The sequence below is a fragment of the Aedes aegypti genome, chromosome 1, assembly GCF_002204515.2.
Source record: "Aedes aegypti strain LVP_AGWG chromosome 1, AaegL5.0 Primary Assembly, whole genome shotgun sequence".
Taxonomy (NCBI): domain Eukaryota; kingdom Metazoa; phylum Arthropoda; class Insecta; order Diptera; family Culicidae; genus Aedes; species Aedes aegypti.
The window spans coordinates 249,844,113-249,871,497 of record NC_035107.1 but is presented as its reverse complement, the minus strand read 5'-3'; the positions used below and the strand labels follow the sequence as shown (position 1 = coordinate 249,871,497).

Below are 27,385 nucleotides of genomic sequence, written 5' to 3'. Positions count from 1 at the left end.
TTATGTTTTACATATAGAAAATGAATATTTCAACTATATTATGAATCACAAGGAGATTAGAAGACGATAACACAAATTGAGATTACTTCATATGCAAATCTAAGAGACGAGAAGACGAGAAGACGAGAAGAGGAAAAGACGAGAAGACGAGAAGACGAGACGATGAGACGACGAGAAGACGAGAAGGCAAGGAGACGAGATGACGAGAAGGCGAGACGACGAGAAGACGAGACGATGAGACGACGAGAAGACGAGAAGACGAGAAGATGAGAAGACGAGACGACCAGAAGGCAAGAAGACGAGAAGGCGAGACGTCGAGAAGACGAGAAGACGAGAAGACGAGAAGACGAGAAGACGAGAAGACGAGAAGACGAGAAGACGAGAAGACGAGAAGACGAGAAGACGAGAAGACGAGAAGACGAGAAGACGAGAAGACGAGAAGACGAGAAGACGAGAAGACGAGAAGACGAGAAGACGAGAAGACGAGAAGACGAGAAGACGAGAAGACGAGAAGACGAGAAGACGAGAAGACGAGAAGACGAGAAGACGAGAAGACGAGAAGACGAGAAGACGAGAAGACGAGAAGACGAGAAGACGAGAAGACGAGAAGACGAGAAGACGAGAAGACGAGAAGACGAGAAGACGAGAAGACGAGAAGACGAGAAGGAGAAAAGACGAAAAGACAAGATTGGGATTGGGATTGGGATTGGGATTGGGATTGGGATTGGGATTGGGATTGGGATTGGGATTGGGATTGGGATTGGGATTGGGATTGGGATTGGGATTGGGATTGGGATTGGGATTGGGATTGGGATTGGGATTGGGATTGGGATTGGGATTGGGATTGGGATTGGGATTGGGATTGGGATTGGGATTGGGATTGGGATTGGGATTGGGATTGGGATTGGGATTGGGATTGGGATTGGGATTGGGATTGGGATTGGGATTGGGATTGGGATTGGGATTGGGATTGGGATTGGGATTGGGATTGGGATTTGATCTTGATTTCGTTTTTATTTCGATTTCGAGGTTTTGATTTGGATTTCGAAATTTCAATTTTGACTTTGAGATTTCGATAGTAAAATTTTGATTTTGAGATTTCAATATCAAGATTTTGATTAAGATTCACAGAAAATAAAATTTTGATTCAGGTATTGCGATTCCGATAATTCTTTCTCTGTTCATGTTGATGTCTACAGTTTGTTTGGGATTACGATTACGAAATTTTGAATTAGAAACAGAGATTTAAATTCTTTAGATGTTCATGTTAAGATTCTGATTATTAGATTTTAGATTTCTATATTGCATTATGTTTTCTTTGTTCTCTTTTTTTATTGATTTTAGTGATTTCAATGCTGAAATTTCGAAATTAGGATTTTGATTTCGGAATTTCTAGTTCAAGGTTTTCAAAAAAAAAAATTGATTTGGGTAACAGACAACAGATTTCTAAACCGCAAGATACCCATTTTCTTCAATCGTATTTCAAATACTAATACGAATCCAAACCTCAATCTAATCCTTATAAAAATTACCATTCTAATCCCAATTCAAATCTCATTCTATAATAAATTTCCAAAAAAATCCATTCAAGGCCACCATTAAGGCAGATAAAAACAATGCAATCCCAATTGAAGTCCAATCCAAAGTCATGTCTGAAGCTTATTTCTAACCAAATTGTTGATTATTTTGCTTGAAAGAGTTTGATATTTTGATTCAAACGTACTAAATGGTTTCACTCGTTAACTAGTAGAATAATATGATTCCTGCCCAACAAACCACTTCAGCCTATTTTCCGTTTCATTTCTTCATCATTGTCCAATTTATCCAGAAATAGAAAACCCCCACGTATGAAAAGAATAACCTAGAACGAGGGCTTAGAAATATGGCCTCGTTTCGTCAGAAACGAAATGTACAATTTTGGTCACATAACTCTTTTGCTGGTGTATCGTGCAAGCCCAAAAATACACTCAACCAACCGTTCGGCTGTTTCAGCCTAATACCTATATCTCTAGATCCCACATATGTCTACTATCAGAATACCCACCGTAGCAGACGGAACGAAGATTAATGCCTTGGTGAAGTGTTTTCGAAATATAGGCTCGCCGTTTCACCACTAATTTGTGCCCTCGTACACGTACGGTACTCACCTGAGCGGATCCTTGATGTGGATGTACCGGTCCAGCGAGATGGCGCACAGATTCAGGATGGAAGCGGTTGAACACATGACATCGAACGCCACCCAGGTGTCGCAGAACTGGGCCCCGAATATCCAGTAGCCTGAGGGAAGAAGGGAGGAATCGAAATAGAATATGTATGAGTATGAGATAGTTTTTCAAAAGGGAATTCATTTAGTGCATGAGCGTAGGCAGGTTTTTAGGAGAAGCGATCGACCCCACAATTTCACCGTGGTCAGACTTCCATATCCCCATCTAGATGACCACGCGGTTCATGGACCCCTTTCAAAATTTCCTTCTCGAGATTTTGATGTTGAAATCTTGTTTTCATGATTTCTATTTCGATATTCATGAATTTTTGATTACGTAATTTCAATACCGACAGTTTGATTTCGAAGATTTTAGATTTCGATTCAGATAATTTGATTTCGAGATTCTCATGTCGGGATTCCAATCCCGGGATTTCGATTTCGATGGTTTGATTATAAGATCTCAATTTCTAGATTACAATTTCGAGATGTCTATTCCGATATTTTTATTACAAGATTAAGATATTAAATTTAAGAGGTTTGGATTTTTATATTGATTTTTAAGTCCCGATTTGAACATTTTCTAAATTTTGACATTGATATTTACTCATAGTAGCACTACTAAGAGAAACTATTTTGTTATTATACAAAATAGTTGATAAATTAGAAACTTTTTTACATCAATCGAACGCTTTTGATCCACACTTCAAAGGAAAAATATAAAAGTTTTGTAAAAATACGGTTTTGATTTGTGTTTTGCCTATTCCGTGAGGATAGTGCTACTATAGGAACAGAAATTAGGAATAGTGCTACTATAGGCACATGTGTTCCTATAGTGGCACAAGCGATAATAAATACAAAAACATGAGTTTTCTTATGTTTCATAATTTTTCCACAAAGCCAAGATAAAAAGCTTTCAGATGATCTAAAAATAATTCCGCAGGTTTTATTTTTCGATTTTATACGAATATTTGTTCTTAGCTATGCGGCTATTGGTACATCGACCCTAACAATTTTCTGATGATCATTGTTTTATTTTTATTTTTTTGCATAAAACGTACTACTACACAGTTTGATTATTTCGCAGTTTTCTACTATCACAAAGCCCGTCACGAGACATGCGTGCTTCAAACTGCTCGTTCTCAGAAACTAGTCAACCGAATTACAAACTTTTTTAAGTTACTTCAAGGGGAAGAGTGGGGCTAAAAGATGGTATGCCCAGGATGTACCATGGTATTTCCTTTGTTTTGGTTCTTTTTTTTCAAATAATACACTTGGAAGTAGTCTATTATCTTAAGAACTTTTACTAACAGTTTTTCGGGAATTCGTTTAATTTACTTTAAGGACTGAATACCTTTAACTCATAATATGGAAATTTCACAGACATTACTACTGGTTGTAGATTTGAGAGTTTTTCATGATTTTTTTTTTAATTTCATTAATAAATCTTCAATGTTTCCTCCAAGTTTTTATTCTGGGACATTTTTCTAAACTCGATTAATGTTAAAATCACTAAGAGGTTTTCTTTACAATTCTTTCAAGGATAACTACAGAAATTCCAATGGGGATTTTTTAATTTTTTTTTTAGTAATTTATCAATGAAGTTGTTCAGGTTTTATACAATTATATCCGGCATTCAATCAGGGAGCCGAAAATACGAAAAATCTTAATGATAGCAAATTTAAGCAATAATTGCTGAGAGTGATCAGAAATCATTTTTTATTGAATCAAAGAGTTATTAAAGAAGGTCCAATCCATGGGCCGAAACGTAGGCAAAGATTAAAATAAATCAACGCATGTTAAAGGACTGCACAGCCAAAAGCAAACGCTACCGTTGTATAAGAAATAATCGAAATTAATAGTTTGAAAAAAGTTCGTGACAGAATAACGATATATTTTAGAAAAGTCTTCAAAGAACTTCTTGAAGGGTTTCCTGACAAAACTTAATATGAATTCTGAATATATTCGCAGAAGAGTTCGATGCATGAATATAAACATTGGAATAAACGATGCTTGAAAAAACATTAGAAGGAATTCCTGTAAAAATGGAAGAATTTTGGGACGTACCAATTCGTGATCATAAATCAGAAGCCCTCCTGAGTGCGGAAAACGGTTAGCCAGCTCGTGGTATTTGAGGGAATGACTGGGCGATGATAACGAATAGCGCTGTTCTTGTGATATTGGACTGACAGTCGTGTCAATCTACTCCCCAAGTAAGGAAGGGTAACACCAACTTGAAACGGCGAGTAGGCTCATGGCGCGACTGCATCCATCCTTGGCAGGCCTCTGGATACGTTCAGAACCCGGCCATCTTAAGTGATGAGTACTAGGCTCGGATGACCATTCCCGACCTACACCGATCCGGCTGTGAACAAGATCCTTATAAGGGATCGTGTCAACCCTAGCATGGCCTCCCGGCTTCCATAGATAACCATGGGATCATGAAAGGCGACTACGTACGGCGGTTGACGATAGCGGTCTGGAGGGGGACTCTGGCGCGGCAAATCCGTTAACCAGAAGCGGGTTGGTAATATCACCAATGCTTCAAACACAACAACCGCATCAGCAACACGAGGATGAGCAGGAGCAAATTAACGTGCAGCAACAGCAGCAGTAAAGTATGTGGTCGAGAGTACTAAAACTACCGAAGGTAGTATTGGGCAGAGTTCTCAATGGAATAATAACGCCGGATTTAGATTTGAACATAAAATACTTATTTAATAACGCAACGTGTCTTTACTCGACGAGAGGTAACTAGATAATAACACAGTTGGAAAAAGAATGATCGCAGCAGTTGGTGCGATTGCGCGCCGAAATATTTTTCATTACGTTTTGCTACCTTCATCTGTCAGCACAATAGAAATATTAGTAGTAGAACGCTAATGGCGTAGTTGTCACAAAACTGATTTCAATTTTTATTACCTTTAACTATGGTTTTTCATTGCTTGTTCTATACCATGATGTTGTTTTGGTTCTTAAAATTAATCTGACACTTTGAGGCCCAGCACTCAAGCTGTCAGTTCGTGGCAAACTAGATGTTGGTAACACGAACAGCAGCGACATAAGCATTCTTAGGTTAATGCTTCTACTGTCAGCACGCGTGAAGGGGTTCGGCCGATTGGGGGTTCGTTCAAGTTGGCCGATGATCTAGCAATTGTTGTTGGCCTCAATACTCCTCCTCAACGATTGCCAGCTACAAGACCAAGCATTGAAGGTTTTCTTCTGCAACTTGATCCTGCCTAGCGGTTTGGTAAGTGCGTCAGCTACAGTACCGGACAGAATAAAGTACGCAGTGGCCGTTTTTCCATACAAAATAGTCAAGTTTGGAGGCTTATATCTCGGTTTCTAGATGTCCGATTGACCTGAAAGTTTCACCGCAGCTTGATAGTAACCTCAAGTTTGCTAGGCTAGAAATTCATAAATTTTCATTAACAAACTTATATGTTATCGCAAATCTCAAATTTTCATAAAAATGACAAAATTTTTAAATAGAAATAATTTTTAAATGCAAATATTTAGAGCAATATGCCCTTCTGCAAAAATTTGCAATTTGATGAGACACACAAGTTTGTAGAACATCATTTTTCGGTAAAACTGATTGTTTTCAAAATATTTTCAAAATAAAATTATGCAATTTTTTGCAAATTGAGATATTTTCAATAATTTTAAAGATTGTGTTTCAAATACAGTGATATTCCAATAGAGTAATATCTATGTTATATCTAGGCTGTTGTGAAAATTTCAGATCAATCGGACCACTAGAAGCTGAAATTCAGATCTCCAAGCTTAACCATTTTGTTTGGAAAAACGGCCAATGCGTACTTTATTTTGTCCAGTACTGTACCATCTCTTCGGTGGGACAGTACACCAGCTTCAGCACCCTTTGGTCGCACAGTTCCTTCACGTAAGCCTCTCGGGTTTATATGTGCTTCGATCGCCGACTGACTCTCTCCGATTCGACGAACTTAATACAACTTTGGTTGTCTTCCGATATCTCCACAGGTTCCAATTGTGGTTCGCCAAAATCTTCGAGCAGCTTCCGAAGCCACACTGCCTCCTGACTTGCCTCACTTAGAGCAACGTACTCCGACTCCATTGACGACAAAGTAAAGTAAAGTAAAGCAGCTCTGTAAACGACTCGCCCAAGATATTGCTGCACCAGCGAACAAGAAAATGTTGCCGGTCGTCGATTTCCTCGTTTTGGCATCACCAGCCCAATCTGCGTCGGAATAGCCAATTAGTTTTCCAACCGGTTCTCCGTACTGCAGACGCCAGTCTTTCGTCGCCTTCAAGTAGCGGACCACTCGCTTGGCCGCCACCCAGTCCTCTTCCCGTGGTGCACTGACACTCCTGCCCAGAATCGAAGCGCTCACTGCTATATCCGGCCTGGCACAAAACGCAATGTAGAGTAAGGCTTCGACTAAGCTCCTATACTCCGTTGCATCCTCCAGAAGTGGACCTTCCGACTTGCATTTCGTGAATCCTTCCTCCATTGGCGTTTTCGCCTGCTTAGCGTCACGAAGTCCAAATCGCTCAGCCACACGATCGATGTAGCCTTCAAGGGAGACGCCGTAGTTCCCTTCCGTCCTGGTGATCTCCAGTCCCAAGAAGAAGTTCAGATCGCCAAGATCCGTCATCTCAAACTCCTTCTTCAGCGCTTCATAAATTTTCTTTATTTCAGCCTCGCTTCCCCTGCCAACAAGAATGTTGTCCACGTAAATTAGCAGGTAGACACGCTTTCCATTGACGACCTTCGAATAGAAGCACGGATCCGCTGTGCTCTGCTCGAAACTTAGCTCCAGGAGGACGGAATGTAGCCGGTGGTTCAGCCCGTATATGCTCCTCCTTAAGTGACAGACCAATGCTTCCTTACCTTTGATTTCGAACCCCGGCGGTTGCTTCATGTACAGCTCTTCTTCAAACTCACCATACAAATACGCCGTCTTCACGTCGAAATGCTTCAGGATCAGCTTCTTCTTGCTTGCGACAGCCAGCAGGGTCCTCAGCGTTGTTTGCTTGGTTACAGGAGCAAAGACCTCGTCATAGTCCTGTCCAAATTTCTAGCTGAAACCTTGAGCCACTAGTCGCGCCTTATATTTCACCACATCACCAGCAGCATTCCGTTTCAACTTATACACCCAACATCATCCAACGGGTTTCCGGCCATCAGGTAGCTTCACCAGATCCCAAGTACCATTCACCTGATGAGATATCATTTCCGCTTCCATGGCACGCCTCCATTCTGCGCACTTTTCACCGGTCATCGCATCCTTGAAGCCGGATGGCTCCGTCGGATCCTGGAATGACACATCACCGACAGCAAAAATCTCCTCGATTAATCTTCTCGGTGCAATGCCTTTGTTAGGCCGCGATGAACGTCGTGCAATTTCTGGACTGGGATCCGATTCCTCCAGTTCTTCCTCAGACTCCGGGTTTTCCACAGCTTCAGGCAATGAACCCGGATTGGGAGTTTCCGACCCGAGTGACAACACCACCTTATCTTCCGCCTCTTCAGCGGATGCTTTTATCTCCAAAGAGTCTGATTGTTGAACCGGCGAGGACTGTTCCGATTCAGCCGCACGTTCGGACTTCAAGACACCAGTCTCCAAAAATTTGGCATCTCGGCTGATCGCAATCCAATCCTTTTCCGGATCCAGAAAACGGTAAGCTTTCCTTCCTTCTGCGTATCCGACAAAAATCATCTTCTTTGCCTTTTTGTCCAGCTTCAAACGTTTCTCTTTCGGCACATGAACGTATGCCTCGGATCCAAAGGTCCTCAAATGAGAGTACGACGGCTTCTTCCCATGCCACAGCTCGTACGGCGTCTTCTCGATAGCAGAAGTTGGTAGCCGATTCTGCAAGTAGTTTGCAGTGCAAATCGCTTCTCCCCAGTACTTCTTGTCAAGACCAGACTCCGCCAGCAAGCACCTCACCATCTCCACTTCATACCGATTCTTACGTTCCGCATTCACGTTTTGCTGTGGCGAATACGGAGCAGTTTGCTGATGAATGATACCATTCTCCGCCAGGTACGCTTTCAACGATGCACTGGAATATTCACCGCCCTCGTCGGTACGAATCACCCTCGGAGCACGCCCAAACTGGTTCTTCACCATGGCACAATATTCCCACAACTTCAGTTCAGTGTCCGACTTTGCTTTCAGCAAGTAAATCACTGTATAGCCACTGTAATCGTCCACCATCGTCATGTAGTACCTGAAACCACTGGGAGTCGCTTTCTCCATTGGACCCCCCAGATCGGAATGCACTAAATCCCCCACTGCTTTGGATTTACTATCGGATTCCTTCGGAAACGGTATGCGACTCATCTTCCCTTCACAGCAAATACCACAAACGCACTGAATGTTACATTTCTTTATTTTCAGTCCAAAACCAAGTTCTTCGCGTACGATTCTTGAGATTGCTTCACTATTCCGATGTCCGAACCTTCGGTGCCACAAGTGCTCACACAAATCCGGATGCTCAGCCTTGGTCACAAAAGCTTGCTGAGAGTAGTTCTTCAAACGGTACAAGCCACCGCTCCGTTCACCAAACAGCACTGCTTTTTGATCTTTAATTACTTCACATCCAGTACGATCAAATAAAACTTTGTACCCCAGGTCACAAATTTTACTTACTGAAAGCAAATTTCCTGATTACGAAGGAACATGATACACATCCTTCAAAGTGACATCCATCCGCACACCATCGCCGGTGACTGACACCAGCTTTCCGCATCCGGCGCCGTTCGACTTGATTCGTTTCCCATCGGCCAGGCAGATTTCCGGCTGCTTTGCTGAGTTCACGTCCTTCAGGAGATTCTTGTCGCTGGTCATGTGAGACGTAGCACCGGAGTCCAAGTACCACCGGTTTGCGCCAGAGGTCGTCACAGCCATTAGACACATCTCCATTCCATTCGGTACCCCAGCGGCCAGATTCGCCTTACTATCTGCCGATTTCTTCTTCTCCTGTCGCGTTTTAGCCAGCTTCGGACAATCGTTTCGGAAATGTCCCTCTTCCTTGCAGTTGTGACACACAAATTTCTTCTTATTATTCGTCTTGTTAGACTTGACACTTTGCATCACTTTCTCGTCACCGCGCACACTACCACCATTGCACTCGAGACGACGTCGCCACTCTTCCCGCAGCTTGCTCTTCACAAAATCCACCGTTAGTTCTTGTTCCGGTTTGTTCTCGATCACATTGATCAAGCTGCCAAACGATGGCGGGAGGCTCGACAAAATCAGCGCCATGAAAACTCGATCCTTCAGACCTTCCCCAATCACTTCCAGACGGTTTTGCAAATCCGTCATCTCGTTCAGGTGTCCGTGGAGATCGCCTTCTTCCGAAAGCCGCAGGGAACACAGCTTGCGCAAGACGTGAAGCGTTGACGACAAGGACGATGCCTCGTGAATCTGCTTCAACGCATCCCACATCTCCTTGGCTGTCTTCTTCCGGATGATATGCACTAGCTGACTGTCTTCCACTGCCAAGCCGATCATCGCGCGAGTTTTTCCGTCTTTCAAAGACCAATCCGCCGTCGGCACATCAGGCTTAGGATCCGTGACAAAGGTCAGCAGTTCTTCCTTCACCAGAAGAAGCTCCATCTTGAACTTCCAAATCGAAAAGTTCTGGTCGTTCAGCTTCTCCAAGGACACTTTTACATCCGCCATTTTGTTCACACGCGACGCAAAATGTTCGTACCACGAAAAACACTTCACTGATCGATTTTTCACTAAATGTCCACAAATCCGCACAAATTCCGCGTTACACCGGGCTCTCAATGGAATAATAACGCCGGAATTAGATTTGAACATAAAATACTTATTTAATAACGCAACGTGTCTTTACTCGACGAGAGGTAACTAGATAATAACAAAGTTGGAAAAAGAATGATCGCAGCAGTCGGTGCGATTGCGCGCCGAAATATTTTTCATTACGTTTTGCTACCTCCATCTGTCAGCACGCGTGAAGGGGTTCGGCCGATTGGGGGTTCGATCAAGTTGGCCGATGTTCTAGCAATTGTTGTCGGCCTCAATAGGTAGTTACAGCGAAGAAACTTGTGGAGGAGCTGCACGAGTATGTCGATAAAAGAAGCAATGTACACACTGTTGGTGACGAAGATCCAAGGAGCCCTTGGAGCGGCCGTCTAAGAGTGGAAAACTCTGGAGGCGAGGACTGATACAGCCGAAAAAGAGCTTGCAGTGACTATGTCCGCGTTAAAAGCATCGCGGAAAGTGGAAACGAGTACTGTAACGGGGGAAGTCTCAGTGTCGAACAAAAATGTCAGTAGCGTGCAAACAACGCCCTTCTTCACGCCGAAGAAGGCATGAGCGTCACCAGAAGATGTTAGACCAAGTGGCCCAAAAAAGCACAAGGACACCCCGGTACTGGGGTATATCTAACAACCGAGGAAGTTACTGAGGAAAACAGTCAAACTCCGTGGCAAGTGGTCGAAAAGAAAAAAGAGAAGACGAGTAAGAAGAACCCTTCCGAAAATCATGTGTCCATTAAGGGGCGGAACAAGAGCGAAGGGCTCATTCTTAAAGCACGTGACGATTCGTACATGGAGGTTTTGCGTGCTATGCGGTCGAATCCAGATGTCAAAGATCTAGGAGAAGACGTTCAAAAAGTCAGACGTACCCTGAATGGTGAGATGATCCTCGAGTTAAGAAAGAAGTCTATAAAGAGCTAGCGGAAAAAGCGACGGGGGATAAGATGCAAGTAAGAGCTGTGGGTCCGGAAGCGACTCTCGTATATAAAAATATGGACGAGATTTCAACAGAGGAAGATCTGAGATTAGCCATGCAGCAGCAGTGCGCATAGAGTAACGTTCCAATGACAATTCGCATGAATTAGCCTCAGTCAGCAGATACAAGTATTCGTCAAAGACTTGAACACATCACTTTGAACCTCAGTGCAGACGAATTAATGGCAGTACTATCTCATGCGTGCGATGCAACCATGCCGAGATTTGGGAAACCAGCTAACGGCCGCCGTCCAATAGGCTAGTGGAATTCGACCATTACCGATCTATGTGAACTGGCTGCGACCCAGAAGGATGATGCAGCGGGCTTGCAACAACGCTGAAAAAGAGGAACGTAGGCTAGTCTACAGAGCGACAAGATCCGCACTTAAAAGCGAAATCAGGCTTAGCAAAAAATCTTGTCTTCAAAACTCTGCGACAAAGCAAACTCGAATCCGTGGGGCGACGCGTACAGAGTAGCCATGGTGAGGTTAAGAGGACCAACCACACCACGGACTGTTCCCGCAGCATGAAGCCATTACCTGGCCGCCCACTCCTTACGGAGTGCAGAACGGAGACTACGAAGAATCTCGAGTCACAAATGAGGAGATGATCGGTGTGGCGACAGAATCTCAAGTCTGCCTCTGAAAACAGCGAAAACTGCATTGACGATGGCAGCTTTCCAAACTCCTGGAGGCGACAAAAGGTGTTGTTGCCAAAGTCGGGTAAACCGCTTGGTGCATCTTCAGCGTATAGGCCGATATGCTTGCTGGATACATCCAACAAACTGTCCGAGAGGCTTCCGGAAAGGAAGGTCTACTGTGGACGCCATCCAAACTGTTGTTGAAACCAAGGAGACAGCTCAGAAGCAGAAAAGGAGAGGAAACCGTTATTGTGCGGAGATCACACTAGACGTGAAAAACGCTTTCAACTGCGCTAGCTGGAAAGCAATCGCCGTTTCGTTGCATAGCATGAGAGTACGTGAGTACATCTGCCGGATTCTGAAGAGCTATTTTCAGAACCGGTTACTGATACACTACCCGCCATAAGTATGGAATCGCATCATCTAGTATTGCAACACCTCAATTGAATATTGCAGCACCCCCCAAAAAGTTTAGCATCACCCGTAAGCTATTACACTAATGACGCAATATCTTGGAAACCTTACTTTCTAGAAAGCTGCGGTCTTCAGCAAAGTTGTTCAGAAGCCTTACGGCGTTCATCAGCTGACATTTTTAATGCGCCATTTTTCCGCTACGTGGCGCTAGTGTGCATGTAATTTGGTCATATTTTAGACGGCTCTAGCTCATGAACCTGATTACTTAGAATGTTCGTGTCTTCAGCAAAGTTATTCAGAAGCTTAAAAGCAATCTGAGGCAGCACTGATTGGTTAGCAATTTTGCCGCTACGTGGCGCTAGTGTGCATGTAAATTGGTCATATTTTAGACGGCTCTGGCTCATGAACCTGACCACTTAGAATGTTCGTGTCTTCAGCAAAGTTGTTCAGAAGCTTAAAAGCAATCTGAGGCAGCACTGATTGATTAGCAATTTTGCCGCTACGTGGCGCTAGTGTGCATGTAAATTGGTCATATTTTAGACGGCTCTGGCTCATGAACCTGACCACTTAGAATGTTCGTGTCTTCAGCAAAGTTGTTCAGAAGCTTAACAGCAATGTGAGGCAGCACTGATTGGTCAGCAATTTTGCCGCTATGTGGTGCTAGCGTACAGCTGAGAGAGGAGACAGCTCACTGACAGTTGGCAAGTTTCTTGCCTTCTTAGACTTCTTTCTTTAGTTCTTGGGTTGTGCACAACGGTCTAATGATCTTATTTTGGTCAAAATCATTCACTCATTGTTGTTCACTGTGAAAAAGGTATGAATAAAAAAAACAATAGCAGTTTGCCAACACACGACTATATTTTAGTATTTAACTTTTTATAATGTGCAGTCATCGAAAAACACCTAGAAAGTTGAATTACCTTTACCTAAATTCTGACGGTATTTTACGCTTTGCTCTTCAAATGTGTGGTTTTCCAGTGTCAGTTTATGACAGGTTCCCTTGTCTTTTGGGAACTCGCAATCTAAGCCATCTGTCTCCTCTCTCTCAGATGTGCAGGTAGATTTGGTTATATTTTCGCGGGCTGTAGCACATGATCTTGACCACCTAGAATGTTCGAATCTTCAGCAAATATTTAGAAGAAGGCATTTTCTACGAACCTGTTTACTTAGACAAAATTCAAAACATTGTGGAATATAATACAGTGGGGACCCGATTTTGTCAGCCCCTCGATGAATTTTAGGCTGACAAAATGGGAGCCTGACAAAATCGGGTCATTTTATCATGTTCCTGTTTTTCAAATTTCGACGTGTTAATGATTGCTTGTGAACCGCGTCAAGAACTTGCATGGACTTTTAAGAGTTCATTAAAAAAAATACGTAACGCAAAATTTGTCAATTTTAGACCCCCTTTCACCTCCACGTAACAACTTTTGTATAGAAAATTTTAAATTTTTTTCGAACCGTAACACTATGTAAGACCCCCTCCCTCCCCTGTTGCGTTACGTAATATTTGAACGGTCCCTAAGGGGTCGATGCCCATTGGCGTAGCCAGGTTTTTTCATCAGGGGGGGGGGGGTGGCTTGAGAAGATCGATTCTTAACATTTCATTCACGATTTTCACGACAAAACGATCATTATACATTACACTCTTTTTGCATGAAACATAAAACTATATAAGATACCCACCGTATTTTTTTCATAGTAAGCTTAGTAAAGTCCTAAACGCGTCTTATTTCAATGTTGAGTGACGGGTCTATTTAAAGTCTTGCAGATTTACCTATTGGAAAAATTCCAAAGATTCGATTCGTTGTGGTCCCTTTGATCGCCAATTTTGCTTTGTCCAGTAAAACAAATGGAATCAACCTGAGTTCCTAGTTATACATGATCGATGAATTATCTAAAAATTTCTCACAGAACACAGAAATTCCTAAAGAGGAAAAAATCCTCTTGATTTAGAAAATCATTAGAAATAGCATAAATAATTGCCTCGAAGCTCTTCTTGGAATTCATTTTAGTATAATTCAAAGAGTTCCATACGGAATTTTCACATAATTTTTTCCTAAACATTGTTTTAAAACTCAATGTTTGGAAATGGAATGTGTGTAAAAATCTAAAGTCTAAAATATGACCAATTTACATGCACACTAGCGCCACGTAGCGGCAAAATTGCTAACCAATCAGTGCTGTTTCACATTGCTTTTAAGCTTCTGAGTCAGGTAAGTGGTCAGGTTCATGAGCCAGAGCCGTCTAAAATATGACCAATTTACTTGCACATTAGCGCCACGTAGCGGCAAAATTGCTAACCAATCAGTGCTGTTTCACATTGCTTTTAAGCTTCTGAACAACTTTGCTGAAGACACGAACATTCTAAGTGGTCAGGTTCATGAGCTAGAGCCGTCTAAAATATGACCAATTTACATGCACACTAGCACCACGTAGCGGCAAAATTGCTAACCAATCAGTGCTGCCTCAGATTGGTTTTGAGCTTCTAAACATTTTTGCTGAAGACACGAACATTCTAAGTGGTCAGGTTCATGAGCTAGAGCCGTCTAAAATATGACCAATTTACATGCACACTAGCGCCACGTAGCGGCAAAATGGCGCATTAAAAATGTCAGCTGATAAACGCCGTAAGGCTTCTGAACAACTTTGCTGAAGACCGCAGCTTTCTAGAAAGTAAGGTTTCCAAGATATTGCGTCATTAGTGTAATAGCTTACGGGTGATGCTAAACTTTTTGGGGTGCTGCAATATTCAATTGAGGTGTTGCAATACTAGATGATGCGATTCCATACTTATGGCGGGTAGTGTATACGAAACAGACCAAGGAGTAAAAGGTACTCAAATTACGGCGGGAGTTTCTTAGGTCTCTATTCTCGGCCCGACTGGAATATTATGTACGATGGTGTCCTGAAAATGAATCTTCCCAGAGGCTTGTTGGCTTTGCGGACAACGGGGTGCTATTGATAGCCAGTGAATCAAGAAAGGTAGAGGTACTTGCCACCGAGACGATCGAGACTGTAGAAGATTGGATACGGGACAAAAAGCTGGCGATAGCCCACCACAAAACTGAAGTGGTTATGATCAGCAATCGCAAGGAAGTGCAGCAGGCAAGAATCAGGGTTGGTGATTGCATCATCGACTCGAAGCGAACAAACATATCCATTATGTCTGTGAAAAAGCGGCGAAGGCGATAGCGGCGTTATCCCGGATCATGGCAATAAAAGACTATGTGATTAAAAGCAGCAAGAAGCGGCTGCTAGCGAGCGTCACAACATCAATCATGTATTTCCAGCATGGGTGACTGCACTGAATACCGAAAAGAATCGAGGTCGTCTGAGCACTACGTATAGGTGGATGGCTATGCGGGTTTCAATTTCGTACCGCACCATTTAATCGGAGGCGTCTGTGTGATAGCAGGGATGATACCTATCAGCCTTATTCTCGAGGAAGATCGCGAGTGCTACACGGACCACCACACAAGAGGAGTTCGAGAATGAGTGCATGCTGACACCATCAGAAAATGGCAACACCAGTGGGATCAAGCTACGACTGGCAGATGGACACATCGTCTTATCCCAAATCTGTCGATGTGGATAAGAAGACCACATGGTGAAGAAAATTTCCGCCGGTAGACGGGCCCCACAGTGCGGCAGTTTTCCCCCATCGGAACTAGTAGACAACCTCGGTCGCCCGACTTCCACTGATGATGTACCCTCGTATTTCACAATTAACGCTATTGTCAGCCGTCAGCAAGGATCCAAGATAGACGATTTCGTCGTCCACCTCGAACGTATCCCCGACTATCGTAACACTGCTACCCAGACGAGCCCTGTCGCGCTCGGCCCACCAGCTAGCATGTACTTTGTCTTGGACGCATTCACCACCAGTCCAACTTTTGCTGCCTCGCGTTTCAGGTAGGTTTACAGTTCTGCCACCTTTCCAAATGTTCGGCCGACAATGTCCATATCATCCGCGAAGCAAACAAATTGACTGGATCTCGTAAAAATCGTACCCCGGCTGTTGAGTCCGGCTACCTTCTAGCGCAATATTGAACAACAGGCTCGAAAGTCCATTACCTTGTTAACGACGGAGAGTTTTGGGCGCAGTTTGACCATCACCAGATAGTGGTCGGAGTCGATGTTAGCGCCACGATAGGTCCTGACGTCGATAATGTCGGAGAAGTGCCGTCCAGCAATCAGAACGTGGTCGATTTGTGATTCTGTCTGCTGTGGTGATCTCCAGGTGTATCGGTATGGAAGGTTGTGCTGGAAGTAGGTGCTACGAATGGCCATATTCTTGGAGGCGGCGAAATCAATTAGTCGTAAGCCGTTTTCGTTCGTCAGCCGGTGAGCGCTGAACTTTCCAATAGTCGGTTTCAACTCCTCCTCCTGTCCAACCTGAGCGTTAAGATCTCCTATGATGATTTTGACGTCATGGCTTGGGCCGCTATCGTACTCGCGTTCGAGCTGCGCGTAAAAAGCGTCTTTATCATCATCAGTGCTTCCGGAGTGAGGGCTGTGCACGTTTATTATGCTGAAGTTGAAGAACCGGCCTTTGAGGACGATGATCAGCCGCCCCTGACATGGGGAACAGACGCTGTTGTGAGCCGCTCCTAACATGGAGTACAGGCGCAACAGGTTTGCAGAAGCAAAAGCAAAAGCAAAACCCTGCCTCCCCTGTCAGCATACGACCAAAGCTCCCACCGGGGGTTGGTTACCCGATCTTCCCCAAGGTTACTCGTACCCCAGCCAGTACCGCGAGGAGGTAGGGATAGGAGTTGCTGGGCAAGAGGCTAAGGACCACACAATGGGGTCTATTTTATTCCTGAAGGTACGCGAGGTACCAAAGGTACGCCATGTCCAGCCATTTACCGTGCCAAGTCTTATGGGAACTTTCTTTTAAATTATTGAGAAGAAATTCTGTTTTAAAGATATGGTTGGCACTGAGTCCTCAGTATGTAAATCCAAAGTTTTTTTAATGGGCGTGATGTCAAGAAAAGCAATGTTGGAGAAATTCTTTGAGGCATCCCGAGAATAATTACAGTTAAAAAAAACTTAAGGAAAGTTTCGAAGCTGCAAGATTTTGTGACATGATGGCATGGTGAATCCTTCAAAGATTTTTTTTTTGTATTTTGAGATATCTCTTAAATTTGGTTGCAAGATTTTCATTCATATTTTTTGTCAGATTCTTAAGACGCGATTTTTTTTATTAGTCAGAAAGACAACTCTGGCTACATTCATGATTCAGAGGAATGAAGGAAACTTGAAAGCTTCTTAGAGTCTTTATCCAAAAGATAAACTGCAATTTGAAGCGACTTGATGTATTTTAATGTAATGTTCTAGGCACTCCATGCCTCATCGACCAGCCGAATAGCCCTCGGCAGAAGCCATTTACAACTTGAGCCGACCGAAATGAATCTAGAAGATTGTTTTGGCACCGCTATCATCCGCGCATTTGCCATCCGAGTAGATACAATCAAAATTGCTTCGATAATTACTAGCGAAAAGCTTTTCCCCGTGCACTTCATGACAGTAGACGACAACGTCGACCAGGATAACCACCTTGCTGTGTTTAGATTCTGCCTGGAAGCTATTGGGATCCATAATAACCCGTTCGCTGTCAGAAAGCAAAGTGACTCAGGTGCCGTTTTGGGTCCACATTTTCCCACTGTACGATCCTTTCATCGTTTGCCTGGCGATGATGATGAAATAATGAAAATGGATTTGGCTTGCTGGTGGAAAGTTTCGAAATTTACCAGCCGTGTATAGGAAGACGACGACGACGATGACGGTGATCCATCGGTTGATGCTGAGCAAACGTGGGCCCTCGGAATTGTTTCGGGGAAAGTAAGGCGACTACACTCTGTAGGTATAGCTTAGGGCCGAGCAATGAAATGCAATTTGGTAATTGGATCACTTAGCTCGAACGATGATGGCGATGCTGCTGCAGTCTGCGCAGTAAAAATGGATTTGTTCCTAATGGTGGTTGAAGGTAGACTTTTGATGAGTTCGGTTCGAAAGTTTGAACGCGGGAATGATTAATTATTGAGCTAACGATAAGCGAGAAGTCTATGAGTACGCTATAAAGATTAGTTTAAACGGAATCAAAAAACTGTTTGGAAGTTCCGGAAAGCTTTTTGTTTGTTTTTAAACGGTCATTAATCGTGAAAAACAAAATGGATAGCATTTCTTTGGGACGTTCGATTCGAGAGTGACATGGATTTCAATTGCTTCAAAGGTCACTTTAAGCTTCCCGGCTTATTGTCATTATTGATTCATTCAAGCACCCACCCCCATATTGCTATAATCCCTTCCTAAGTTCCATTTTGTCACGCTTTCCAAATCACGTCAGCCTCAATTTCCGCAGGTCCTACGCTCAATCAAAGCTTTCACAAGTTACAGGCTTTTGCTTCTAGGCTGTTGATTATTTTTGAAGCTTTATTCCCAACGCGCACTCAAAGTCCAGCGAAAACGTTTTCCATCGAGCGTGGCAATCTGTTCTCAGACAGTCGACTGTCTGCGTTTTCGTAGCGTAGAGTAATGCGAGGCAAAAGTTCACAACTAACTTTTATCAGAAAAGATAATCAAACTACTTTATTCGAGTGATGTACCTTTTACGCTCTAGTTGCATTATCCTTTGACAGATACGCGTATTTAGACTACCACTTGTAGTCTTCTTCAGTGTCAGTTACTCGTATCGTAGTGGATAAAAAACACCGACTACGTACTTTTGCCCCGTATTACCCTAATGGAGAAAGTGCGTGTATTCGAGGAGTGACTCGTGTGTCCTAGTGGAGCGAAAATAATGGAAAACACCAAAAGTATGGACCCAGACAGATGCATTGCCTCGCGAGGTCGGCTGCGGCAGTAGACGAGGATGCCACCCAAAGCCCTATTGATTGATTGATCGGTTCCCATTAGCACCGGCTGTTGGGTCCTCGGAGTCACCGACTGCCATTCATGCGGGTGGGAAAAATCGATTCGGATACCTGTGCACCCCGGTCAAGATGATGGTGAGATTGGATCGGGACAAATTATACTTTAGGAATTGGTTTTATATGTTTCCAAATAGTCAGAGGGATTTCTTTTCAAATATATTCAATGATTATATTGAATTTGATATTTAGGAACACTGTCCATTAGAGTGTTCGTAAGGTGGGTGAAAAGTTTGATATTAGTGGAATAACCATAGCATTTTCAGAAAATCTATAACAATTGAAAACAAATTACTACTACACAGTAGATTATCAATATACTGGCTGCAGAATTCCGAAAAATATATTTGCACGATTTTAGTTATAGCAGTTTAAAAATATATTGTTTTAGATGAACTTTCATCCCAACGGTGAGAAAAAAGTTTGAAACTAGTGTGGAGCGAAAGATTGCTGATTTCCACACAGAATGTGACAGAAAAACTTTTTACCAGTTATTAAGTGATGTTTGCATAAAAAATCAAAGTTAGGTTTAATCAGAAATTTGCCCAAATTAGGGTTAAATGTAATACGCAATAAAAATAGCAGTTTTTTCGCAATCCTAAGCCGAAACTTAAAATTTTGATGTATTTTTCCGCGATCAAGCATATTTTGCTGAATTTAGAAATGATATTTACATACAGTCTACTCTCCACAACTCAATATTCTTTAACTCGATTTACTCCATACTATTATTTCTTAGACAGTACATAGCGGGATTTTAGGTCAAAAATTAAGGCTAGACTTTCAAACAATTTCGTCATGGTCAAGTTTTCTTCAAACGAATGACAACATTTAAGCCTGGTGTGAAATAATGTAACAAAATCGACCATAGTGTTTTCGCATGAATACATTTATTGTTTTAACTATATTCTAAGAATACTTATTATTTCATAATTTTTTAATTTATTTCCAACAGATTTGTAGCAATATATTTTAAAAAAACTTTTCGATATTCTCCATTAAATTTTACAATAATGAAATTCTGTTAGAAATATTGAAGGGTGGCTTCAGAACATTTGAAAACCTCTTGAAAATTAATCGAGTATTATTGTGGAACTTGTTCATACTTTCAAAGCAAATTCCTCCTGATGGACATATGGGCGATTTAAATTTTAAAAATGTTTGAAAATCTAATCTCTAATATGTTACTTACCATCCTTACCATAAAAATAGTTTTTTTCTGAAATTTTCAGATTTCTAGGTGGTGATTTATAGGTGGCCTAAAGACAATGTAGGTTTATACGGAAAATATTGCATGAGCATGAGCATGATTGACCGCCCGCATTTGCTACTCCGTTATTGCAAGAACAGCTGTACTTACACAGGGAACCAACAGACGCTACTCGGGATCAGTACCATCCTCAATGTGTAAATACTGGTGCTCTTATTATTATAATAAACAATACCGGCGCCGGCTGCGTCCGAATGCAGGTCAATTTGGGAACGGGAGGGAAATGTTGACGTGTTACTTGCTTTACAGAAGCCGAGGAGTCCTCTGCACTTCCACGAGAAAACACTGGGAGTTTGGATATGGGAAAGGATTCGTTTTGGTAAACGATAAATATATAGTTCGAAATTAATACGTGAGCATAAACACGAATGACCGCACTATCCAAACCAGACACGATCCTGATTTCGTTGCTCACTCGACAGGAGCATACAACAGGTTCAACGTATCAAACTCTACTGACGCGTTTTTTTTGTTTTTCACCAGCGCATTTCCTTTTTTCTTCCGCGCAGCGCAAACTCTGTAGATTTACACGGAAAATATTATGGAGAAATCTTGAGAAATGTTCCAAACACGCTAGTACCTACTCTAATGTAAGTAAAAACTCATCAGCCCCTATTGAAAACCCATTCTTCAATACTTAATGAAGGAGGTTGCTTCGTTTATTGTTTCGGTATACACAACAAGGTAGGCTATTCCCACGTGTAAACAACGATTTCCCATCAAAACATCTGTCGTCATTCCTATCGTCAAGCGTGAGGTCTTGAGGATAGTAAGCAGGCACTCGTTCGAGTTTGCGAAAGGAATGACGTCACTGCCAAATGTCATTTTTCGGAGTATAATACCTTGCTTCTTTTTACCGTGGTGACAGCAAGCAACTCTGTTTAGAGTAACACCTGGAAAAATCTTTTTTTTTTTGCAGAAAGTCTGGATATTTTTTTCTGAAATTTTTTTAAATAAGAAATTGGAGACATTTTTGAAAAATTATTAATGAAAATACTGGAGGATACATTGAACTAACAATTGGAATCAATATCTAATGAGTACGTAGAAGACCTTCCAGGAGAAAAAATCAAAATAATTTTTGAAGCATTCGCTGGCGGAATTCTTCAAGAGATTTTTGAGCAATTCGTTAGAGATTTTCTGGTGAGGTCAGAAAGTCTGGGAATGATTTTCCACGAGAGTCTCCAGACATGCTCAGTGAAAACTGATGAATAAGTTCTTGAAGAAATCTCTGAAAAGTACAACATAATTGATGAGGAAACTCCCGTAGAAATTCTCAGAGGAAAGCACATGGTTGAAAACTTGAAAAATCGTGGAAGAATCACAAAGGGCATTCCTTGTGAGTTTTATTTTGCTAGAATTCTTGAAGGATTTTGACTGGATTCCAAAAGAAATGAATCTTTACCGTAGTGAAAATTTTAATTTTCAAATATCACTGATATGCCACAAAAAATAACAATAAAAAAGTCAATTGAAATCTGTTGAAACAACGAAATTTGCGGAAACCTTGATTATTGCGTACGACATTACTTCTGTAAATTAAGTATTTGCCGACATTACATTTGTAAAACAATTTGCAAACATTTATGCAAAACAAATACACCTCAAAGCTTCTTTAGGATTGGTTTTCAAATAATTTCTATAAGTTTTGAACTGCAATTCTCAAACTTGAATAGCATTCAAACCACTAAAAAACTTATAATATTTACCGAAAAGCTAAACATTACATATAATTTGCAATTGGATTAAATGGACAAATTTATGTGAAGTTTTGCGAAAAAGTCAACGTCTTCTCAGTGAGAATCAAACTCACGACTCCCTGATCTCTAGTTAGGACGCGTTACCACTACGCCATGAGAGGACTCATGGTCGCAGAAGTTAACCTGAATTCGATTTCAGCTCAATAATCACGTGGTCCTTTTTCGCAAAGTGCACCATTTTCGGAAGAATAAGATGCCCATCCAAACACAACGGTTTCTATTTATATCCAATGCCTAGCCCGAGAACGCATTATTTTTTTTTTTGGGTAATGAAATAGCACACAACACTAGCCAGCAACTGTACTGGCTGAGGTTTCTATTGTGTGGGCTCTCGGGCTGAACAAGTTCAATTGGAAGCTATTCCAATTGGAACAGACAGTTTCGAAGGTCAGGAGACTTCAAAAGTGACGGACCTTTCAAGCGAGCATGAAAGGAATTTGGCAAAAAATTGAACGAAGTATGAAGCGGAAAAGCGAAAGCGGCAAGAAGAATAAAGGAAGAATGAAATGCAGCGGCGGTATCAAGAGAGTTTGAAGATGTAAGAAGGACAACAAAAGGAACAATGGGAGAAGAAAAGCCGACAGGAGAAATATAAACAGGAACAAAAGCAAAATCATCGAAAACTTCCGGCGGAAAAACAGTTGCAAGCTCCACCCAAGAAGAACCATCGAAAACAATAATATTATATTTAGCATTTTTTTTTTTATTTGAATGTTATTCAGGATTCGGCTCCGTATTGCCCAAAGGCGCTTGAGCCTTCTAAATAAACTAATAAGTAAAAAAATAACTGGGACAGCCAAAAATTGGACCAAATTTGGAATGCTGTCACTTTGTCAAACATTGACCGATTTTAGTTCTTTAAAAAGTACTGGACGGGTCAACTTATCTAGTTTTGAGGGGCTTCCACGGAGATAATCTATGACCACCGGATATCGGTGATAATCCGGATTTCTGGAAGCATGTCCTATGCAGCACAATTATCTCGTGTTTCAAGCAAAGACATCATTTGAAAATTCAAAATTTTACTGCACTAGAAGATAGAAGATGAAATTCTGCCATTGGTGCGCCAAGCATTAGGATCGGTCCAGAAACAATCAGGATGTGGCCATTTCCCGGGATCGGCGCCGGTAGGGATCAAACAATTCATCCACTCAAAACATGTCGTGCAATTTCTTTTCCATAGCTCATCATGAATAGTCCTATCAAAGGGTAAATGATTGCTTCGGCACCCTGAGAGTACTTTCGGCAGCACTAACTTATCGTCCTTGTTTAAATTTATCTACGGAACAAATGTTAACTTCACTGTACTCAACATATTCCTTGAACTATAATCTTCCATGTAAACCACATCTTACACAAAAATAGTATATAACATGGGTTTCATAGTTAAATGAAATAAATGCTTACGAAATTATCGTCATTCGTGAGCTGCCGAATAAAACAACACAAGAACAGCTTACAAAAACTCACCACTTTAAAAGGTCCAATTCTCCGCTCCAATGCTGATTTTTTCACAACAGCTACGCACCGATCACTTATGCACTATTGAACTTTTGATTTGTATATAGAGAACTCGAAAATACTTTAAATCACAAAAGAAAATTAATGCACTTTGATTTCCTCGGCAATAACTTTTTATTACGGGAACAGGTTGCCAGAAAACCATATTCAATTACGGTGTATTTATTATTCACGATTTAATTTCATAGAATAATACGAATATGACTGCTTAATTTATTGGAATTAGGCAACAAAGCATGCATTGGTAACAATTGAGCTTTTTAATACTTTCTTATTTGAAGATTGTAGTGCATAATCTTCAATGTTCTCCTGTTGTTCTACAAGCAATCAGAGCATGATGTTTTTGTGTCAAGTCATAAGTGCATTGATTTGCAAAGGGCCTATTCTGATTTTCTCATACACTGAGAATAATAGGAACGCAAATAAATTTTACTGGCAAAGTTTGGATTTTGATTCGAATCCGAAAAAAACGTGGAACATCGCAATCGGATTTTTTTGAAATGTTACCATTCATTCTCTTGGTAATAACTTGATGATAGAGCGTTCAAGAGCAGCAATCTTCACAGACCACAACCATATCGAGCCATTCAGCGTGTCAGTTCAATTCACGGTGGAATTATTTACCTTTCGAATTTAAAGAAATTTGAAAACAAATGTGCAAGAACCGTCGTTGGGGTTGAGATTTGGCCAACAATGCGTAAGACCTCATTTATTTTTGAACAAATTTCGCAATACTATCACTTCTTGAAAAAAGATGGATAGAAGAAGACTATATAACCTCTATCAATTGATAGACGGATGGAGATACTTTCAGCATTTTTTCATCACTGATGGATCAAGCATATCTTTATCAAATATCTATACTAGATATATACAAATTTACTATCTGCAAAATTCTATAGCTATCCCTATCTATCCTATCATTGATACAAAAACCGAAACAAAAATCTTGAGCATAATGGGAAAAAGCTAATAGAAATAACTCAAGGTATGTTCTCATGGATATTTTCGAAACGGGCACGACGAGGGAATAACGGAAATCGATGTCCGACGCCATTTTGAAATCTAAGATGGCGGCCTCCGGTTTGGTAAAATCAATGAAAACCAATGCAATATGGGTAATTTCGAAACGGGCGCGACGAAACGATGACGTAAATCGATGTGCGACGCCATTTTGAAATCCAAGATGGCGGCCTCCGGTTAAGGAAAATCGTTGAAAACCCATGCAATAAGGGTATTTTCAGAACGGGCACGACGAAGGGATGACGGAAATGGATGTCCGACGCCATTTTGAAATCTTGAATTTCAAAATGGCGACGCACATCGTTTTCCGTGATACCCTCATCGTGCCCGTTCCGAAAATACACATCCCAAGTAACACAACATGTCTCATATAAATCACAATGACTTCAATATGGCTAATGAGAATGTTCTGTTTCATAGCGAAAAAACTGGTATTCATACTTATATATGACTGGAAAAGCGCAGAAGGTGGAGCTTGTGCAACATATTTTTGTTGTCAAAATTATGTGTCATATGGATTTAGGTATACATAATTATGTATCATACTTTGTCCAACAAACCATTAACGCAACAAAATACTGAGGTAGTGGAAATGCATTGGATGGTCGACAATGAAAAATGTAAAAGTGCAAACATTGACAAGCCTTCATTTTTGATTGCATTACTGTTATTTAACACTAAATTAATATGCGCATCAAAAATTATGGTGAAATATGCACTTTTACTTCGAAAAAATCAATTCGCCCTCATAAATTGTTCAATATACATTTTTCGACATCAAGCCAAGTAAATATTTCCAAAAAAGAATCATCACATTTTGCAAATTAGTTCATTATTTTGTTTTCTAATACTACACTGAACTTTTACTGAACTATTATTACTTTTTTCAAAGCTTCAGAACAAAAATCTCATCGTTATGGTAAATATTCAAAATTAAATTCAAAAATTTAAGATGGTCCCCTTAGACACACTGCATGACGAGTGTTTTGGGAAAAGACAAAAATATCATTGCCAATCATTTGCCATTGTTTCATTCAAGGCAATGAAATGTTTTCAGGGACAACTAGTGTGATCATAAATTTACAGTGTGATATGAGTTTGATAAATCATTGGACTAAAAACACGTAAGCCTTGCATGAACACAACTGTAAGCGAGTTAGGTAATTCCATTGAACCTTTTTCGTACTAAACAGAGGCAAACAACCACCACACTCTATTCATTCATATAAATTGATAAATCGGCATTTAGAGCATACCTTAAAAATAATAATTTACTCAAAACATTTGCTTAAAAGTATTCAGTGGACACCATATGGCAAATTTCTTAGCTGGCAGTGTATCATCCATGCTATCAAAAGCAATGTTGCTGAACAACGATCGGAAACGCGAGGCACGATGAATTTTCGTAGGCATCAAAACAGAATCTGCGAATAAACACAAACAACCGTTCGGGCGCTTCATTCGTTCGTGTTTCATTTTCGGATCGCTGTTTCTCCCGACGCTATCATCGGGTGATTTTCCATCGCTTAGTAATGTGAACGGTACGATCCACGCCGCCTGCTCTTCGCGAAGAACAGAAAAATATTCATTTCGATCATCTTCATGTGGGCTTGCAACAATCACGCTAAACTTGCTCCGCTCAAAAATGAGTGCCGAGAGCACAAAATTGGCCTCTTTTCGTGCAGCACAGATTCTGTGCAAAGGGGCTGTACACAGTTTTGTGCAACCGGTGGTAAACAAAACTGAATGAGTGAATTGCGCACAGAGGAGGAACGCTTGGAATGCGGAATTCGTTTCCATTTTTGTTTTGCTTCTGAAAACATTAAAAAAAACATTCCAATTTTAAAGATTTTCAGAGATTTTTTCATTTGAATAGTCGAAGCGGAAGCAAATGGGGTAAAAACTTTCGCATTTGCGACCACCTTCCGGCTTTTTGCTAGAAAACATCTCAGAAAACTCCCCATCTTACCAACGGCCAACTGTTTGCTGCCACGCGGGATATCATTGACAGTTCCCTTTCCATCGATCTCGGACAGCCGAAGGCGAAAACGTCGGCGACCTACTCAGAATTTTCACTCAGTCACCCAGTTCTGCATTGGTTGCCTCATTCTGTGTAGTTTTAACACATGCGCTGCGTGGAGCTGGCTTAGCGTGGAGTGTTTGCTTGACTTTACGAGAAGAAGCAACCTTGCAATGAATCACGAGAATGAACAGCACGTGGATAAATGAATCCTACGAGGGGAGAGGCTTCGCGAACCACTTATCGGTGTGTTCATTTTGCTTCTTTGACGTTGCATCCGTTCGCTTTTTGCGATGCTCTTCGTGACGCAAAAATGAAAAATGAATTTTGGCGAATGTTGGATCGCGAAGATGCGTCGATCATTGTTCACGAAGAAGATCCATCGCAACCCTGCAAAAGTATTAAATGTCACTTTTGTTGCTTTTGTTTTATAAACAACTAGAAAAACTTATATTTGACTGAAAATAAACATAATTTGTCCATTCAGAACATGTTTGAAAAGAGTATATAATATGACATACATGTAACATGAATATGACATATTGAGACTGTTTATTTGTCGTACATGTCTAAACCAACCGAAATAAGACATATAACCAAACACATGTTTTGATAAACATAAGAAGACAAATATAAAAAATAATATGGTTGAAACATAGTTAACATAATAAGAACATTTTCAGCAAAATGGTAGATCTGTATTGCAAAACAAATTATATGCCTTAGTGGAACATCTCCATTCAAGTTCAATATTGAGAGGTTTAACAAAACAAAATAGCGACTTACGTGAGACATGATATGTTTCAAAAACTCTCTAGCAATCATTGTAGGACAAACTGTGTATTGGGCA

At 41.2% G+C, this 27,385-nt stretch overlaps 1 protein-coding gene across 2 annotated transcripts in view; it reads right to left on the bottom strand.

The window, feature by feature from the left end:
- Positions 1 to 27,385, bottom strand: part of LOC5563724 (dopamine receptor 1) — a 373,859-nt gene that overhangs the window by 232,743 nt on the left and 113,731 nt on the right. For both annotated transcript variants that reach the window (XM_021837519.1, XM_021837518.1), the window contains exon 4: positions 2,148 to 2,277. In XM_021837519.1, the coding sequence (XP_021693211.1) occupies positions 2,148 to 2,277 (130 nt within the window). The remainder of the gene's footprint in view (positions 1 to 2,147; positions 2,278 to 27,385) is intronic.